This window comes from Haliaeetus albicilla, chromosome 14 (genome assembly GCF_947461875.1).
Source record: "Haliaeetus albicilla chromosome 14, bHalAlb1.1, whole genome shotgun sequence".
NCBI lineage: Eukaryota > Metazoa > Chordata > Aves > Accipitriformes > Accipitridae > Haliaeetus > Haliaeetus albicilla.
Window position 1 is genome coordinate 1,221,994 of NC_091496.1, and position 19,126 is coordinate 1,241,119.

At 52.0% G+C, this 19,126-nt stretch overlaps 1 protein-coding gene across 4 annotated transcripts; it reads right to left on the reverse strand.

Annotated features, from left to right (window-relative positions):
• Positions 1 to 725: 725 nt before the first annotated feature.
• Positions 726 to 17,492, reverse strand: CALU (calumenin). 4 transcript variants are annotated; one of them, XM_069801466.1, is made up of 7 exons: positions 17,380 to 17,492; positions 12,730 to 12,966; positions 8,038 to 8,231; positions 4,386 to 4,552; positions 3,996 to 4,056; positions 3,024 to 3,223; positions 726 to 2,676 (listed from the first exon to the last, which is right to left on the reverse strand). In XM_069801466.1, exons 2-7 carry the CDS (start codon positions 12,948 to 12,950, stop codon positions 2,572 to 2,574), a joined length of 948 nt encoding a protein of 315 aa, XP_069657567.1. In that variant the 5' UTR covers positions 12,951 to 12,966; positions 17,380 to 17,492; the 3' UTR covers positions 726 to 2,571. The 4 variants fall into 4 exon arrangements, with proteins under 4 accessions (XP_069657567.1, XP_069657566.1, XP_069657565.1 ...); XM_069801465.1 differs by lacking the exon at positions 8,038 to 8,231 and adding an exon at positions 7,774 to 7,967 and having other exon boundaries at positions 17,374 to 17,490; XM_069801464.1 differs by having other exon boundaries at positions 17,374 to 17,490.
• Between the last annotated feature and the right edge of the window lie 1,634 nt (positions 17,493 to 19,126).

The window sequence follows — 19,126 nt, forward strand, 5'->3', positions numbered from 1 at the left end:
GCTGGGGTGGTTCCGAGCCCCATCCATGGGGCTGGGGTGGGGCTGAGCCCCCTTCTGTGGGGCTGCAGTGGGGCTGAACCCCCACCCATGGGGCTGGGCTGGATCCCATCTGTGGGGTCAGGGTTGTGCAGAGCCCCCACCTATGGGGTTGGAGCGGTGCTGAGCTCCTCTCTATGGGGCTGGAGCGGTGCTGGAGCCCAGTTGTGGGGCTGGGACGGTGCTGAGCCCCCCATCTATGGGGCAGGGGTGGGGCTGAGCCCCTTATGCGTGGGGCTGGGGCAGGGCAGAGCCCCCACCCAGGAGCAGCGGGGACAAGCATGCAGGACTCACCCAGGACCCACATCAGCCCAACATCCCCCCCCCAGCCCCACACCCCAACCTCCCTGAGGGCACAGGGTGCCCATGCCCAGTTTGGGGCACAACTTGGGGGGGTTCAGAAGGGGCCTGGCCGAGCCCCCCAGAGCCCTGATCTGGGGATGCCCCATTTTTGGGTGGGGGGGCCCAGGGGCTGCGTCAGCCCTCCCCGGGACACGTAAACACTTCCAAATTAAGTTATCCCCGTCCCGAGTGAGCCGGGGACGATCTGGCCAGCACTGCGCCGTGCGAGCCGGAGGAGCGGGGGGGGTCACACACACCCCTCCCCCAGCCCTCACCCGCATCATATTTTTTGGGGGGAAAACGGGAGCGATTCCGTCACAGCGCAACAAAACCCCGATGCAGCTTAATGGGGTGAATGTAAACGGATTTATTGAGCCACAGAATCTTCCGGCACGGCTGCGAAGCTCCGTTTACACCAGAAGGACAAAAATTAAATCATCCCGAGAGGAGAAATACCAGAGGAATAAACACGGGGTGGGGAGGGTGGGGGGACGACACACACAACAACAGGGGAACACGGGGGCGAACCCCACGCCGGAAAACAAAATTAGTGTCTGAAGTCGTTAATGCCGAGGAGCCGCACGCTCGTCATTTCTAAGTCCTTCTGGGTGGAGAAAGCCGAGCGTGCCGGAGCTGGCCAGGGGTTTGATGTTGGGGGGTGGGAAGCAACCGGGGCCCGATGGTGCTGCGTTGGTGAGTCTTTCCCGGCGTTCCCCACTGGCCAAATCCGAGAGCCCCGAGCGGGGAAGGGGGGGACGAGCGCCGAAGGCACGTTCACCGTACGGATCTCGTATAGGATTATCTGATTCACCATCGAGTTATATCAAAAGTGTTACTTTAAGAAAGGTACATGAAATACGAGGAGTATATATAGGTTATAGTCCGCGCTTTTAACCCTTGGAGACCGATTTAAGGGAGAAGCCAGGGGGGGTTTTTTGTTGTTTCCCTGGCGCGGGCAGCCGGCACCAACCTCTGCGTGACTCCGCCGGAGGAGGATCCACGTTGCTGCTGGTCGGCCGAGCGCGCGGGGACGAGGCGAGCAGGCTGCGAGAGGGAAGCGAGATGTCCCTGGGCGAAGCGGGGAATGCAGGGTTACAAAAAAATTTAAAATAATAAAAATAATAAAAATAGAATATTAATAATAATCGAGAAAGAGTAACTTCATGCAACAGGTACGATGGGAGTGCGGCGAGCGTCTCCCCCCATGCCCGGCTGGGTGCCGGCCCCGCCGTTCCTCCTTCGCAGCGTTTTTGGGTGGATTAAAGGCACTTTGAGCGACGCCCGGGGCTGCAGAAGCGGGAAAGCATTTTGACGGGGAGGGGACCGACACCATCAGCTTGTATTGCCGTCGGTTTTCCTGCACCCATGCAGCTCCGCTTAATTAAGGGGCTTGTTAATTGGACTGGCGGAGGGAGTGAAGCACGTGGAATGGCCCTGCACCCGTTTCTGGTTACGAAGCACCCACCTGCACTCGCCTGACTCGGAGCCTCACCGTTGTTTCAGAGAGGGGTTTGCAAATCCAGCTCCTCCTGGAGAACTGGGAAAAGTGCGGGCAGACCAGGCAAGGGCTGCCTGCAAATCCCGCTGGAGCCGGAGGCGAGGAGCTGAGCACGACTCCCTCTGGGCCAGATGAACTGTGTTTGGATTTGCAAAGCCCGGTCTAAAACAAGCATGACTCACCTCTGGTTTTATTTTTCCTTTTGGCCCTATTGTTCTCTGGCTTGTTCTAGGGTTTTTTTTTCCTTGATTATTTTATTTTAAAAGACCATAGCTGAGTACATACCAACAAATCAAAGGGGAGAGAGGGAGGCAGGGTGAAGGGGGAACCGTTACCATTGCTCTACCCTTAGCTTGTCAGGATACGTGTTTCTTCACTTCACGTGGAACCAAAACAAATACAAAAATAAACAGAACTCGTTAAGACCATAAAACAATGCGTAAATCTAAAAAAAAAAAAAAAAAAAAAAAAAAGACACAACCCACGAAGTGTCGTAGTAAGAGTTGGTTTTCAGAACAGCGAGTCCCCATCCCTTTGGGAAGAAGGAAGAAAAAAAAAAGGACGGGAAGAGATATTTTTTTTGTTTCACCTCATCGCCTGAAATAACAGTCTCAGTAGCGAAAAATGTTTCTTATGATAATCCCAGAAACTGTAAAAAATAAATTATTTAAGAAACGGCTTTCTCTGTACAGCTCTTAAAATTCATCGTGTCGCACCAAGGCCTCCCCGAAGTCTGTGGCCTGACTCCCCACAAACAAGTCGTACTTCTCCACGATCTCCTCTTTGGTCAGCTTGCCGTCCTGCAAGAGACATAAATTCCGATTATTTATCCCACAGTGGCTCTGTTCCTCCCTCCCCAGCTCCCCAAAATCTCACTCAACCCCTCCAAGGGATGGAGAGTGCTCCATCCATCGAGGGGAGCCGAACCGCTGTGGGGAGCGCGCGCCCAGGCAACTCTTAATTAGATAGCTTAACGAAGGTGCTTGCCAAGCCATTTCAAAGGGCTTTAGCCTTATCGTTGGGGAAAGGAAGGCCTCTGAGCTGTGAAGTCGAGGGCTGCGGGCCCAGCTCCGGCAGAGATTGCGGGGTGCGGGGACGGGGACATCCTTGCTGGGGCCCCCCCGGGGAGGGGAGGTGCCGTCCCCACCTTGTTCTGGTCGGATTCGTAGACGAGGTGTCGCGCTTCCGCCTCGGCATGGTCGTAATCTGAAGGAAGGATCCAATCTTTGGTTTCCTCCTTGTCCATTTTGCCATCGCGGTTCTTGTCTCTGAATTCCACGAATTGCTCCCTCTCTGTTTTCACCCACTCGGGCTCGTCGGCGTCCCCGTCGTGGCTGTACATGTCACCTGGAAGGCACAGTGGCAGGCTGAACACCCCTCCACTGGATCCATCCCGAAGGAAAAACCACCAGCGGGACACATGTTGTCTTGGTATCAGCTGGGATAGGGGGGCTAGCACCCCTCTGCCATCCCACAGGAGCGCAGGTCGTGCCCGGTTAGACCTCAGGATCAGCACACAGGCTGCTGCTTTCAAGGGGAAAACAACAAGACCCCCATGTGCCCACAGGGGCTCCCCCTTTTCATCTTCGAGAACCGCCTTTAAGCCTCTTTATTTCCCTAAATTCACCTCCAAAATCTTAAAGCACTGCTTGAAATGGGTTTGGAGAAGCAAGGCAGCGTTTCTCCTGACATATTTTGGAGTCAGAGGCACTTCTCGCTGCCTCTCTCCCCTGCCGAAGCTTTCCATTTCAGATAAGGGGTGTTAAAAAGGGCAGCTGTTCAGCGTCCCGCCGCTGCCAAGGGAGGAGGCAGGGACAGGCAGCCCCCGCCGCGTTAAAGAGTGGACAAGCCTGGATTTTGAGCAGATGCTCCCTTCCCTCTGGGGGTCTGGAAGATGCTCTTCCCACCCTGAACACCCAGCGTCTGTCACCGGTTTGGGATTTAACCCAGAAATCCCACAGCGAGGACAGAGGAGCAGGGCAGGTCTAAAGTTAGGAAGTTAAGAGAGATAATAAAATTCCAGGAGGGGGAGGGACGGGAAAGCACATGCCGGCAGCTGCTCCCGCTGGACACGGTGAGGAGGGGACGCAGCGGCAGAGCCAAGGCACCGGTGTCTCACCTATGTATTCCTCCAGATCAATGTAGCCGTCCCCGTTCTTGTCGATGTCCTCCATGGTTTCCTGCAAGGAGGAAAGAGCAGTTAGCTGGGCTCAGAGCAATTCCCCCTGGCAGTGACCCCTTTACTGGGGCTGATCCAGTCCTGTGCCAGCGCCAGCATGCACGAGGATAACATCTGCATGTTAAGAACCCCCCAAAAGCCATGTTTTGTGCTCCACAGCCAATCTTCTCTGCCTACAGCCACCCCTGATCCACATCCGCTTGATCCACTCAAGGCCATCCTGCCGCAGGACCGTTTCTGGTGAACACCCAGACTTCCGACCCTCTCCATCCATTTCTTTGCCATAAACAACACCACCTCCTGCAAGATCACCAGCCACAGCAGACCCACCTGCACGACTATATCTTTCATGTAATCGTACTCTTCAGGGTGCAGAAAGGCAGTGAACTCTTCCTTGGTGGCGGTCAAGTCTCCATCCTTGTCAGCCATCTTGAAGCGTCGTTCATCTCGCACCATCATTTGTTTATAATTAAACCCATCGTCAGGGTCTGGGTCATCTGGGCAGAAGAAAAGAAGAGGCAGCGCCCTGGGTCAGCTTGGACAGGGGGGAGATGCCCCATGGTCACCACCAACCCAACCCAACCTCAACTTCCTCAACCCAACCTCAACGCAACCTCAACTTCCTCAACCCAACCTCAACCTCCCAACGCTTTGCCACAGCAGCCTGAATTTTAGATATCAGCAGCCGTCGTTTGTCTTCTGCACCTCCTCTGCCAGGAGGAAGAGGAGGAGGAGCTGTCAGTCGTCGTGGGATAACAGCATTCCCAGGGAAGATGCCCTGAGGAGACAAGGGTTGGGGTTTTTTTGGCCGGCACGGCCCTGGTGGCTCAGCCCAAGCTATTTCTGGAGGAGAATGTGTAAGGGGATATTGCTCCCTGCTGCCGGGGCGGCTTCAAAGCCAGCGAAACATCACCCAGCGTCCGCCACAGTGGGAATATCTGGGCACATATGGACACTAGATATAGCTACGCCAACAGCTATAGATAAGCTTTGGGATACCGAAGTCAGCTTTGTTTGTCAGCCTATAGAAAAATATCGATAGAGGAGGACGATAGAGGAGCCAAATCCTTGCGGGGCGAAGTTAAGTGAGAGCCAGGCCTGGTCTAAAAAAAGGCTCCCTCCCTTCTCTGTTTACATCCAGGACAAAAGGCAGGGGATTAAGCAGCTCTATACAAGCCCCGGTGCTAGCCAACCATTAAATATAAGACGGTAAGAAGATTTTATTTTAAGTCACCTCTAGGGCACAATTAAGCCTAAAGTTTCCTATTCTATTCCCAAGCTTTCACCTCGGATAGCGGCGTATGCCGAAAGCTCGGCGAGAGCAAACAAAAGCCTCGGGATCAGCGTCAGCTTGCAGGACAAGCAGAGCGAGTTGAAGTTAAAAGCAATTTCTTTTAATACTGCCATTAGCCGAGTGGCCTTAATCAGTTTCAACCAGGTGGCAAGCAGCAAAGAGCCAAGCAAGCTGACTGTTTAACAAGGGTTAAACCCACCCAAAAACGTTTTGCATTTTAGTCCCTGACCTCGGTGGCACAAGTGAAACATTTTATAGGGCAGATTGAGGGGAGAGAGCTGGGGAATCGCTCAGGAGCTGCAGGCAGCAAAGCCACAAGCTCAACTTTTTAATCTTCCTGATATGAGCAGGAGAAACACGAGCGTTTCTGGTTTCAGGACCCACCCATGGCGACAAGCGAGTCTGATGGGACTGAAGAACAAAAAAAAAGCATTATTATTATTATTATTATTTCCATATTTTTAAGGAGGTTTTAAATGGAGTTTTACTTTAAGATGAAGCTCTTGGTTATTTATCACTTAGTGTTCTCACTTTCCCTATGGAAAGCAGGATTTTGATCTACAGAAACAGCCTTCAGCGCTGATGCACACTGAGCTACTTTATTACAGTACTGGGTGCAACCTAGTGACTAATACAGTGCCGAAGTTTAAAAAAAAAAAAGAAAACAACAGCATTTCATTTTGATGACAAAAAGCAAGCATTTTTTAAATACTCAGTAGAGCAGCAACAGAGGGTGGTGCCTCGGCTCCCACGCGCCGGGAGAGGGATGTTCTTAACTTGATTAAGGGATCGGCCGGCCTCTTGGCCACGCGTCAAGCTCTCCAGAGTCATTTCCAACGCCGCTCCGGCCAGAGAGGGGAGAGAGGAGAAGGGAGGGGAGAGTCTGGTGTAAGGGACAAGAATATTTCAGCAGAAAGGAGCTGTGGAAAAGCAATTCCTGCTGAAAAAAGGAGCACAGAGCCAAGGCATTAGGCAGGCACGGCTCTGCCGGGTAGAGCCCGGCGGCGTGGCTGCAAGAGCGGGGTCGTTGCGATCCTCCTGGCGTTCAGTAAAGACAAAAGTATGTGGAAGCAATGCTGTAATAGGCTTTATCAGTATCTGCCAAGGGCACTCAGCGTCGAGCACCGGTCCCCAGCTCAGGCTGGCCAGATCTTCATGGCATATCGTCAGTCATGGGGGCCAGGCGCTCCCCTCTTGTACTAATTAGGCTTGAGAAATGGTTTTCTCATTAAGGTTTTGTTTGTTTGTTGGTTTTTTTTTTTTAATATTCTATACCTGCAGGTCAGAAATCCTACTAGACGGACTCCAAAAAGCGTGATAAAAGCCCTCCTAGGAGCTCTTCTCCCCCTTCAAAGCTGGATTTGAATGGGCAGATAGGCTAGGCTTTCTGTGGATCTCAGTAATTACACTATTAATGGAAAAGGGAAGCTTAGTAAGACCTGCCCCAGCCCTGAGGGGGTCTGGGAAGCTTCGTAAGACCTGACGGGGTCCTGGGGGGCTGATTTCCCCAGCCACCAGCACGGCAAACTTCAATCTTCCTCGAGCTTTAACCCACTCATTTAAAAGAAGCCGTGACACAGCCCAAGGGAAGACGGATAAGCCAGAACTGAGAGGCAACAGCCTCCATACATTCTGCAGAGCATTTGACTATCTTTGGAAATATTTAGTAAATTAAACCTTATTTCATGCTTTCAAGCTGTAGCTCATCATACCATATACGTCTGTGTTCCAGGAGGCGGGAACAACTGGCAGAGGAACCGATATTTTTCTAACGTCTTAACCCCAGAAGAGCTGCTTCTTACCTCACTCCTCGGGGTGTTTAAGTCCTTATGGGGCTGCTGACCTGTCTTACATGCCAAAATCTACAAGCTCTGGGGTCTAAAGCTACTGCCAGGACAAGTGGAGAAACTGAGATGTGCACACAGGACTTTGGAAAGTGATTAAGACTCTTCGCTAATGATCTTCACAGATTTAGGAAGGGTGCAGACAACCAGAAAAGGGTGGCTTCTACAGCCACAGGTTAATCGGCATCTTTCTGCAGGTACTAAATGCTACCAGTAGCTTGAAATTCAAAAGCTAGAAGGCAAAAAAACCATTACACCGTGTGCCTTTAATCACATTATTGCTCACGACTGAGCTTTGAGCTAATTTTCACAATTAAGCGCATCAATAAAGCAGAGTTACAAAGCTGTGTGTTGATTGCAAACTTCACCTTTGTTTTTTTCCACATCTTCCCCCCCCCCTTTGATTGCCCTTCATTAATGCCATCAGAAGGTAAATTCGGAGGAGACTTTTTTTTTTTTTTTTTTTTTTTTTTTTTAAGTCTGAGGCTTTGGGGATGAGTCAAGCGCTCCCACTCTGCTCCACTGCACTTCTGCTTTATTGATTACAGACCATCACCAGATCGGACACCTTGCCCCTTACCGAGGTAAGTGCCATATGTCACGTTTCTGTACTCATCCCAGGAGATAAATCCATCTTGATTCATGTCAAACTCCTGCCACTGGCGTTCGACACTGTCATACACGTATTTCTTCTGGGCCTTCTTAATCCAGGCTTTCAGCTCCCCCTCCGTCACAAACCCATCCTTATCCGTGTCTATCTTATCTACAATCATTCTACAAAAACAAAACAGCAAGTTTCAAGCGCCGGCTCCGCAAAGTTTTTATCCCAAGAGTAGAGACCTACCTAAGATGTAGCCGTAGGTGGCATTTTTATATTCCTCCCAAGAAATGAGGCCGTCCTCATTGAGGTCGTGCCCTTTCCACTGCCGCTCTACATCCTCGTATATCCAGCGCTTTTGTGCAAACTTAATCCAGTCTTTCAGCTCTTCCACAGTTACAAACCCGTCTTTGTCTTCATCTATTTTACTTACAATCTTTCTGTAGAAAATGCAGAAAAATCCAGCAAAAGTTAAGGGAAACAAGGCTCTAGTTCTACTGGGCAGAGCATTTGAACCCGTGGATGCCAGAGTGAGCAAGTCAAGGTGTTTATTAACGGGTCCCAGCATACGTGACCACATGGACAGCTCATCCTTAAAACCAATGTACGGTTTAGCTGCTGAAACACCGTCTTTCTCACTCTGGGGCCATTCAGGTTTTGTACTCTTCAGGAAATCACGCGTCTTAGGGGAAAGCATTTTCTTGTCAGACCTTGGGAAATGCCCAGTCGTGCGTCTTCCCACCTCGATAGTGCGCACAGAGTTAAATGCGTACAGGTACTTATGTTAAAAGTGGGAAGCCTGGCCCTGGTGAAGGGATACAAAGACCGAGCCTTGGCTTGTTTGCACGCCCAAGCCCAGCAAGGCAGAGAACACCCTCGTAGGACAGCGACGAGAAGCTGACGTCGATGTCGGATCCCACCCGAGGATGATGCCCACCCATTTACCGAGGGAGAAACCGGAGATGCGTGGTTTATAAAGCACGGTGCGAGGCCGCGTGCCTTCTTTATTTTTAGCAGCAGCTGTGAAGAAAAGCCGCTGGGAGGAATGCAGAGATCCATACGCAGATGCATGCAAGCCTTGGGGAGGGGAAGGCAGCACGGTCAGGGGTAGCTGGGCTGTTTAATGCTCGCCGTTCCTCATGTGTTACTCCTAGGAGTAGTCGCGGTGTTTGTGCAATGCAGGGCAGGCACAGCACACGCTGCATTTCAAGCTCAGCGCTGGGAACTTTCAGTTTTGTCCTCCCCTGGCAGTGCCAGGCACTTAAAGCCAGGGACGACAGCCCAAAATATTTTGCTTGGTCAACCAGGATCATTTTTTTCCTTTTAACAGGAAGGTTCAACGTGGAACTGGTGCTGTTAATTCAGTAATCCATAACTCAAATGCAGGAATTTTAAAAGACTGTGTTTTAAATCACCAAAAGAGTATTAATTCCCAGAACACTGATGCAAAGCGAAACATCAGGTGCAAACCCAGCCTTGTCAAACAGACGGGACACTGGAGCCACCCTGCACTTAGCTCTCGGGTTTTGCTGCTCTGTAATTGCTTTTAAAAAGCAAAACCACAATTTCCTCTGTGGCACAAAGGATGTTCCTAAAAACAAAAGGCTGAATAGATAGCCGGGATAAGACTGGTGAAAATACTTGCATTACTTCTAGAAGAGTCTTTCAGCTCAATGCTGTACTTTACCTGTGACAGATGGCAGCTCGCAGACCGCGCACCACATTTTGGAGGCTTGAGTCATTTTACAGGCTATTTAATAGTTGCTATTTCAGGGAAACAATTCAACTTTTACATATTGCATTGCCATTCGAGAGCAGGACAGGAATACCACCATGAGAGCATGTAACACTCTCGTGTGACAAGGCACAGTACAGGTTAAAGCCTCTTGCTTTGTTTGCAAACGGTGAAACTGCAAACACAAGAGTCAAGGACTGGGCTGGTTGGAAACTTGCTTGCCAGGAAAAGCAGGCATCATCCTTCCCCGGCTTTATCACAAAGAAGCCTCCGAGGACCGGATCCCATCGGGAATTTCCCCAGCTGCCTCCCCATGCATAAAATCTGAACCATCCCAGCCTCATTAAAAAGGTTTCTATGACACCAAACCCCACAGTGTCAGCAAAACGAAGAGGCAGCAGAGCAGACCAGCCGAGTGACAAGATTGGGCAGTGGCAGATCTCGTACAAAACCACTTTTCATCTGTTCAGCCAGGGGTGATGAGAAATCGGCCACCAGCTGAGCTGTGAAGTACTGCTCAGCACCCAGAGCTCAGGCATTGGCGTGCTGCCGTCACAAGAATATATTGGGAAAAAACCCCACCAGAATGAAGAATTGGAGCCCACATTGGGGTGACTTTTCCAGGAAAGGTTTCTAGGTGGGGCAGCAGAAGTTCAGAAGTTTAATTAAAAAACAGCTTCCCTGTTTAACTGCATTAAGAGAAAGTTAAACTTTGTCCCCACCTGGAGCCCAGGGCAAGCTTGGCACTGCTGAGGACACTTAGGCAGCTCCTAAACCTCTGCCTTCAGCTGGTTCAGCAGCTTAGTGCCGAAACCAGATGCTCACAGGCTGGTTTCCCAGGGCAGAAGCCACAAAACCCTTAAGTTTTAATAAAAAACCCCGCCGTTTTGTCACACAACGCCACAGCAGCCTATGTGGAGAGGGGGTGGCAGGGGCACCAGATGTTTTGTGATGGCTGGCAGCTGGAGTTGACAGGCTGCTTTGCTTTCCCACTCAGGCATCCTAGGGAAGCAAGGGGATCCTGTTTGCTCAGCACTATTGCCAGGAAACTCACAGAGCGTTTCCCTAATTCAGCAGCCTTTAAAGAAAAACAAGGTAGGGCATGGGACGCTGTTCCAAAATCCCAGTCGTCCCAAGAAACAAGGAGGTGAGACGAGCTGTACGGAAACCAAGCCGGTAAACACGGAGCCAGAGCTCTCTCCCAGAAAATTGGGTCCTTTCGACAGAACAACAGCCATTAAAAAAAATAATTTACATAATTATGCATTCATAACAAGTTTATCAAACCAATTCAGGCTCAGGAAAGTGTGATGAGTTTGCCTCTGACTTAACAAAAAAAAAAGAAGAAAAAAAGAAAAAAAAAAGCTGGTTTGTGTCAAGGGCGAGAGCAGTTTGAAACAGCCTCGTTAAAACATCTGAGTGGAAACTCTTACCCCAGCCCTGCTTCCACTGCCAGCTTTTTCCAGTAGATAACTCAGCAGAACAATGAAATTAAAGCGCAGAGCCATGACAAAGCCTACGGGTCAGGAAAACAGTGCAGGGGGGAGGATCGCCGGTGCATTTTTGCTCTCTGCAGCTAGAGCTGCAGAGTCGCCTTTGCATTCATTTCTACTTTAGGGGGATCAAGAGATCCTCTCCAAACTACTTCCCTCACAAAAAAATACCTGGCTTGTCTTATTTTGCAGTTTGCAGACCGACAAGGGTCTTGCTGCAATGGATGCAGTGGTCCAAAGAGTTTTTTCCAGTTTAAAGAGTCCCCAGGGGAAGAAAAAAAAACCCAAAACAACAACCCCCCCCCCCCGCCAAAAACCCCAAAACACCTCACACTCCAGCCTCCAGCAAAGACTCCTTTACAGCAGACACAGCTTTGTCTTTGCCTAGCCTTTACTGAGAGCAAACTGCTGGTGGAGAGGCCCGCAGCTACCTCCCACCCCAGGCAGGCAAGCCGGATGATCCATATGGATGCTAAAGCACGTGGGAAAGCCTGGCATCACTCTGTCCTGCAAATCCAGCTGCATCTGTTCAGTTTACCTCACTCCGGGTGGCATTTCCCTCAGCACCTACACGTGGTTAAGCTTTCCCTTCTCATCAGGGAGCCTCATTCCCTCAAAAAACCACCCCCACCCCCCCTCAATTTTCACTGCAGTCTGCACCAATTGCTGCTCCACCGGCCGTAGCGTAGGGTTGAGATGTTCAGCTCTCACGCCGAGGACTACACTGGTGAGCAAAGCCCATCCAGGCACTGGGATGCTGCTCTGCGGGCAGGAGGCAGAAAGCAGACAATGCCACCAGCCTGCTGTCTTCAAAACCCAGAAAAACAGACAAAGCTGAAGAGTTAACGGGCAATTTGGACCATCATGAGTCAGTCCTTTAGACCGACATCTTGAGGAACGTCCCAACGGCAAGGCCAAGCTCACCAGGGAGCTGCCAGGCAGGAGCGCAGCCCTCAAGAGTCTCTGAAAATGTCTTATCGGGGCTGCACCTCCGAAGGTTTAAGCCTTTCTAAGCCCAATGTGAACAACTGTGCTGGCAGCTGCTGCCGCATGCACAAAGGCACACGCTGTAGTGCCGAGAAGCCGAGACTGCCAGGGCCAGCGCTGACCCTCTCTGATAAACACCCTGTTCTGACATCCGCAGGTGGCAGGGGAGGAAAAGCAATGAAGCAGAAGCTAATTTTTCAAGAGATGCTCTGTTTTTGCTAACTCGTGGCTCTACATAGCAACCAGCTGCTTCTCAACTGGGAAGACTAACGTGGCAGGAAAACGCAAGTAGTCCCCCAGGTCTTCGGCCTCCAGCGGTAACTGGAGACCAGCAAGCTCTGTTTAGCACAGTTTGAGTACGGCAAAGGGGAAAGATGCTTATTTTCATTTATTCTTTGTAGTTTTGGGGAGTAGTTGGTGCTTGGAAGCAAGCGTGCATGGTTGGAATGAATCAAGGTGACCTTGCAGGCTGAGCGCAACGTTTCCAGCAAGGAGAACAGCACACGTGTCGCCTAACTTTGTCACTACCATTTGTGTTGGTCACTAAATTTCAGCTACTGCTGCCTTAAAAATTACATTTGAAAGGCTCTGGTTGAAACTACCTCTGCCACCTGAGGTGCAAGAGAACGTACATGAATGCCGGGGGTGACGTTTATGGCCAGCACAATCCACTGTGAATTCATTCTCTCTCAATTTGATTTTTATTTTGGCTCTTTTCCTTACCCGAGTCTCTCCTTGCTCTCCTCCGGCGTAAGCTGATCAAAGGTTTTGGCCTCATCCGCACCAAGGAAAGCGTCGTGGTCGTAGTCAAAGTTCTGTGCATCATCGTGGACCTTGTCACTGAGCTGCGGGTCATGGTGAACCCGGTCCTTCTTCTCGGTGGGTTTGCTCGAGATGCAGAGCATGGAGAGAGACAGGCACAGGAGGAGCTGAGGGATGGTCATGGTGGTTCAGATGCACCTATGGGACAGTGAGGGAAGGGGAATTTAGGAGCTCGCACTGTGACAGGAATGCCGGAGCAGCACGCCACCAGTTCCAGGGTCACAAGCCAGAACTCTGACGCCAAAATGGGGAGAGCTGATGAATTAATACAGATTACCTGGGCAAAATGATGAATTAATACAGATTATCTGGGGAAAGTGATCTTTGATCCCTACAGCGCTTGCAGAAACTCTTATTCACACACACACGGAGCAGCTCCCTGCTCCCAAAGCCCTCACACAAGCCCCAGCCGAGCCCCTCCGTACAGCAGAGAGCAACAACTGTGTTTGTTGGAAGGAGAGCCTGCTCGGTGAGGAATGCGAAGGATGCATGGCAAACATGCAGGGCAGATCGCCCATTACGCAGCCCCTGCCAAGCCGGTGGCCAGCCGCGCCGGCTGCCCTCTGCTCTCACGTCCTGCCCAGTTCCCTCCCCAATAAACCCTCCTTCCCAGTGAGGCAGCTTGTCCACCCAATGGCTTCAGACACTCCTCCAGGACCTCCGATACCCTGATGTGGATAGAAGCCTCGCCCACACATATTTCACCATTAATTCAAGTCCCACTAGGCTCGCTACACCCGTCTGGAACGCAATTCCAGGTGCTGGGTGGGTGACAGACGCACACGATGACAGAGACTTTCAGGACGTGGCAATTTATCGCCCAGATCATCTGTCCAGCACTCACACGGTAACTCTGCAGCATCAGGGATGGTCACAGCACGTGTCTGGGCTGGAAACGCCGGATAAAAACGTGAGAATTGTACAATCAAAGAGGGCTCTCGGAAGTATTCCCGATCCTTAGCTCTTTAATCTAAATTTAAATCAAGCAGTTAACATAGGCATTCTTCAGCACACCATCCCACCTCTCCAGCAGCGGGACCAAGCTGCCTTACTCTCTCCACACAGGCAGAACTCCACCTGTGCAGTCCTGCCTGAAAAAGTTTTTAAAATTAAATTTTACCCTGTAGAAAACAGAAGTTAAAGAGTCCATGCAGCTAAAATTACTTGCAGAGGTTAGAAAGGAGCAGCAGAAGGGGAAAAAAACTTCTAATAGAATAAACCAAGGAGAGTTACCTGCCTGAAGTGTTACTCAGGAGTTGGTGAGGTCAAGGGATTCTTTTTATTTAAAATCAACCGCTTCACCAATATTTGCCTAAAACGATGCAGGCAGCAGGGCAAGGAATCCACTAAACCCCCCCACCCCGTAATGCGCAACACATTTATCTGTGCAGCATTTGTGCCGTATGAATCCCTTCAGTGATGAGAGCAGGCATCAGGGCCGCTCAAAACCCTGCCTGGCACTGGGTAACATTCACTGAGCACCTCAGCTGCTCCTTCTCTGGCTCTGGAGATCTCCGGAGGCTCCTTAGGGAGCAAAGCCTTGAGCACCACGATGACAAAGCTGGCAGGTCCAAGCTGTCCATCCATCCCAGAAGCAGGCAGAGCGACCTCAGGGCTGAAGCGAGGCAGCAGCCGGTGAGCAAAGGAGAGAAGCCAAAACCCTGAGGAGGCGAGAGCACTGCCCATTTTCCTGTGGAGAAAGCTGGAAACCATCGCTCTGCTGGGGCAGGGAGGGGGGAAAGCAGAAAAAAAAAAAAGAGGAGTCCCACTGCCATGGGGATCTCGAAGGGAGAACGTGGGCTCTGCAGTGGGAAGGGATGAGGGATCCAGGCTGCGAATTCTGGTCTTGTGCACAGGAAATGCATAATGATCCCTTGGGCTTTTGGCCGTTAATTAATCCAAATAAAAGGGAAGTTTGGGCATAGTTTAGCTGAAGAAAGGAGACACGTGCATGCTAGAGCATCAGAAAGAATGGAAAAGATGGAAGAACAGCAGCTTTCCTCAACTCACAGATAATTTCTGTGGCACAAGCCATCAGCATAAACCTGTGCTACCCAGTCACATCAGATATTCGGAGAATCTGGGTTTTGATCTGTACAAACCTGTTCCTGAGGCCACTAACCTCACAGAAGGAACCAAGATAACACTGTGACAAAAATATCCGAGTTAAGAATAAAACAGACATCGTGGAAAGCAGTAATACTCTCTTGTGGCTTTTATGACAAGGACACCTGGAACCACCCCACCCCCCGGGAGATTCTCCCCGGGCTGGGCGACTTAACCCCTTCCCCATCTCCTCACATCTCGCTTCTTGAGACCACCACAGAAGGATTTAAGTGATGCTCCTATCAGTCTCCAACCACGTGGAACGAGCTTCACGATCACCATCAGTTGGCAGGGCGAGGGGAAAGCCGCATCCTCCTGGGGACGGGAGGATGGGAAAGCAAACGAGATGAAAAGCGACACCCGCATGGCTGTTTGCAATCCAAGCTCAATCCGGGTGAAAAATCCTCAACTCCCAGGCACCTCTGATGCAATCCAGCGTGGCCATGACCTCAGCAGGAGGGGGAGGACACCCCAGGCGTTATTTAAGAGGAGCTCTACGTATATATTTACACAGAGTACCAGACTCTCGCTCACTTTGAGCACGTCCCAGCGCTGAGGGCCTGCCTAACACAGACCAACCTCTTGCTAATCCTGGGAGCGGGCTGGACTAAAGCACGGAGTGACCTGGAACCAGTGTAAATACCACGATTTTATCTACAAAGTCCACGCAAAGCGGCCATGAGGTGATTAAAAGGGACAATCTGACCTCAAACATGTATCTTGGCATCATGCCGGGTGCCAGGGAGGCGATGAGCCTTACCTCTGCGGGTAAAGATGCTGCTCTAGTGCTTGGTGGGACAAAAAAAACCCAACCCAAACCAACCATTATTCATAAATAATTCACATCAGTAACCGCTTCTGCCAACCGACAGCTGCTCTACCAATAGGACTGACCCCCAAATTTTCCTTGGAGCTCACAATTTTGGGAAAAATAAGGCTTCAAACTCTATTACCTGCGCCCCTCTTCTCTCCCCAGCTAGTTAAGCAAACCACAAACCGCTGTGGGAAGGGACTTCGGCAACAGTCTTCTGTTCTCCTAAATAAAAGGGTCTTGGTGGTGAACCGCAGGGAAGTCAGAAGCAGCAATTAGTGGTGGGGAGTCGGGAAGTATTCCCTCAAAATGGGGTCTCCTGGAACCTCGGCTGGAGGAGAAACATGGGACTCTGGTTGGTTTTGTGATGATATTGAGGGAAGAACCTGGGATTCTGCACTGGGTTTGGTTTTGCGGCGATTTTCAGAGCACACCGACAGCTAGAAACCCCTTTGGAAGCACATTTCCCACCTGGGAATCCGCTAGCCTCACAGAAAAAAAGCCCCTACAGACAATATAATTCACTCAAATTTGGGAATTAAGTCTCTGTTTTGGGTTTTAAGGGGATTAACCTCATTCCCCAGCGGCCTTAGGCTGACAGGCAAACCTGGTCCTTATCCACAGGTGGAAGAGCAAGCGGGTCACCTCTACAGGCCGCCAACGGAGCTCCACGTTACAACAGGGGTGACAGTGACAAATGGTGGCCGAGGACAAGATGCCACCATGCCAAAAGGCAAGCGGACACAACTGTGCGGATAACGGAGGATTATGTCGACTATCGGGGTTGGTTTGGGTTTCATTAACATGGCCCTTCTGATATGCAATCGCCAGCGTTCGCCCTGCTGTGTAATTAATGGCAGCGATTGAGGACTTATCGCTCCGCTCCCCCAGGCCCGCGGGAGCTAAAACAAATAACGGGTGAGGAAAAAAAGCCATTAACGCCCTAAAACAAACGTTCACCGATATACGAAGAACCTGAAGGCTCGGGTTTTCACTAACAGTTTATTAAGAGGCAGAGGGAATTGGAGGTGACGCCTCCTCGCAGCTCAGCGCCAGTGACCTCGGGTGCAGGCCAAGGCTGGACCAGGCCTGACGCCTGCCCAGGCCGGGGGTCCGGAGCCCGGTACTGTCCCCCCTTCCCCCCAGCCCCCCCTTCCCCGGGCATGCGGTATGAGGACGGAGGCTCCTTCCCCCGGGGCTGAGGCAGCCGCGGAGCTGCCAGTTTCCCAGGGATACGGCAAGGAATCCCAACCTGCACAGGGCGGGGGGGAAGGCCAGACACAGCGGCTGCCACACACACACACCGGGGCACGGGTGCCGTTACACAGGGCGATACCGAGCCTGGCCGCGCATCCCCGGGCCTCACCGGCGGGGCAGCCCCACGTCAACAGGACCGGCCTGAGGGGGACACAGTGATGCTGCTCCCCCCCAGGTTCCCACGGCGAGCAGGCCGGGGGACTCCCAAGGCCCGGCCCAGCCGGTGCCACGTTACCGCTCCCCTATAACGAGCCCGCAGAGCGGGGCCGGCCACTGCCGCTCCCCCCTCCACCAGCCCCCGAGGGCCGCCCCCGCCACCGGTGGTGCCCAGGGGCCCCCTCCCGCCCCGCCGGGCCAGGCCCGTCCCTCACCGTTACCGGGAGCCGCCGCCGCCGCCCGCTCTCCTCAGCCGCTCCGCCGACCGGAAGTAGGCGCCGCGCCACGCCGCACGGCCCCCCGCTCTCCCTCCCCGCAGGCCAATCAGAGCGCGCCTCCGCTTCCCCCGCCGCCACGATCGGCGTTCTGACTGGACGCCTCCACCGTCCGTCCTCCCCCTCCGCCCGCCCCCAACGCTGCCCTCCGCCCACCTCCCCGCCCCTTCGCCCCCGCCTCCCTCCGCCCGCCGCAGCCCCGCCTCCCTCCGGCGGGGACGCAGGCGCCGATTGGCCCGAAAGCGCCACGTCCTCACGCGCGCGCCGGCCGGCGGCCCCGCCCACCTGGGCGCCCCTTCGTCGTCGTCCCCCCCCCCTCTCTCCGCCCCGCTCCTCACTGCGCACGCGCGGGGGTGGTTGGAAAGGGCGGGAAAAGGGAGGCGACGGTGGAGGGTCGGGCGCCATTTTGAGGGGTCGAGTAGTGCACTTCCCCCTCACCACAGCCCTTCCCCAGCCTTCCTGGCAGCCGGCGCCAGGCTGCTGGGGCACTGAGGGACCTGCCCCATTTTCAGCAGTGGGGATGCTATGGTCTTAGAGCGGCATCTCCTCCTAAGAGGAGGGCCCCGCCAAGTGGCGGTTCCATCTACAGAAGGCACACAGATCTCGCCATAGAATAATGGAGTCATTTAGGCAGGGTCTGCTTGACGTGTTGCAGGTGGGTGCTGAGAGCCAATGGGTTTGGTTCCCATGTATCTAAATCATAGAATCATCATCTAGGTTGGAAAAGACCTTTAAGCTCATCGAATCCAATCGTTAACCAAGCACTGCCAAGTCCACCACAAACCCACGTCCCTAAGTGCCACGTCTACACGTCTTTTAAATACCCACAGGGATGGTGACTCAATCACTTCCCTGGGCAGCCCATTCCAGTGCTTGACAACCCTGTCAGTGAAGAGATTTTTTTCCTAATATCCAATCTAAACCTCCCCTGGCACAACTTGAGGCCATTTCCTCTCGTCTTGTCGCTTGTTACTTGGGAGAAGAGACTGACCCTCAGCTTGCTACAACCTCCTGTCAGGTAGCTGTAGGGAACGATAAAGTCCCCTCACAGCCTCCTTTTTTCCAGGCTAAACAACCCCAGTTCCATCAGCCACTCCTCACAGGACTTGCACTCTAGACCCTTCACCAGCTTCGTTGCTCTTCTCTGGACGTGCTCCAGCACCTCAGTCTTGTGCCAGAGACAAACACTCTTTCTTGTCGTGAGGGTCCCTACTGTGCTGCCAGGCATGCCCCAAGCGAGCACATCGTGACCACATTGATCCAAAAATAACTTGGAGGAGTGCAAGGATCCTATGCCGGTAAGTTGACAGCAAGTTTTATAAATATATTTCAATTTGGGCTTAAAATGCTGTGTGGCATTTTAATTACTTACATTTAAAATCAGTGCTTTGTAGCAAGATGTGATCCTATTGGAAGGGAATGTCGTACAACCAAAATCCCGTTTTACTAGATCACCCTGAAGCAGCATCATGTTGCTATTTGATTTCATACTGCATCAGCGTACCATGACGCATCAGATTGTCGATATATTACAGCCAAATAGCAGCGTGGCTGAGGTCAAGCCTTAATCACGTTGGATACGATTCATTTGATGAGATGCTCACGTCCACATCTGTGCTGGCTGTCTAGACTCCCCTTATAGTCACTGGAAAGAAATAGGCACTTCCAGGGCATGATTCATCTCATCCTAAAG

Coding starts and splice junctions, on each gene's coding strand:
- CALU (XM_069801466.1), bottom strand. CDS start 12,950: ATGACCATCCCTCAGCTCCTCCTGTGCCTGTCTCTCTCCATGCTCTGC. Junction 8,232..12,729: donor GAGAGCAAGGAGAGACTCGG/GTAAGGAAAAGA, acceptor CATTTTCTACAG/AAAGATTGTAAGTAAAATAG. Junction 4,553..8,037: donor CACCTACGGCTACATCTTAG/GTAGGTCTCTAC, acceptor TCTTCTGCCCAG/ATGACCCAGACCCTGACGAT.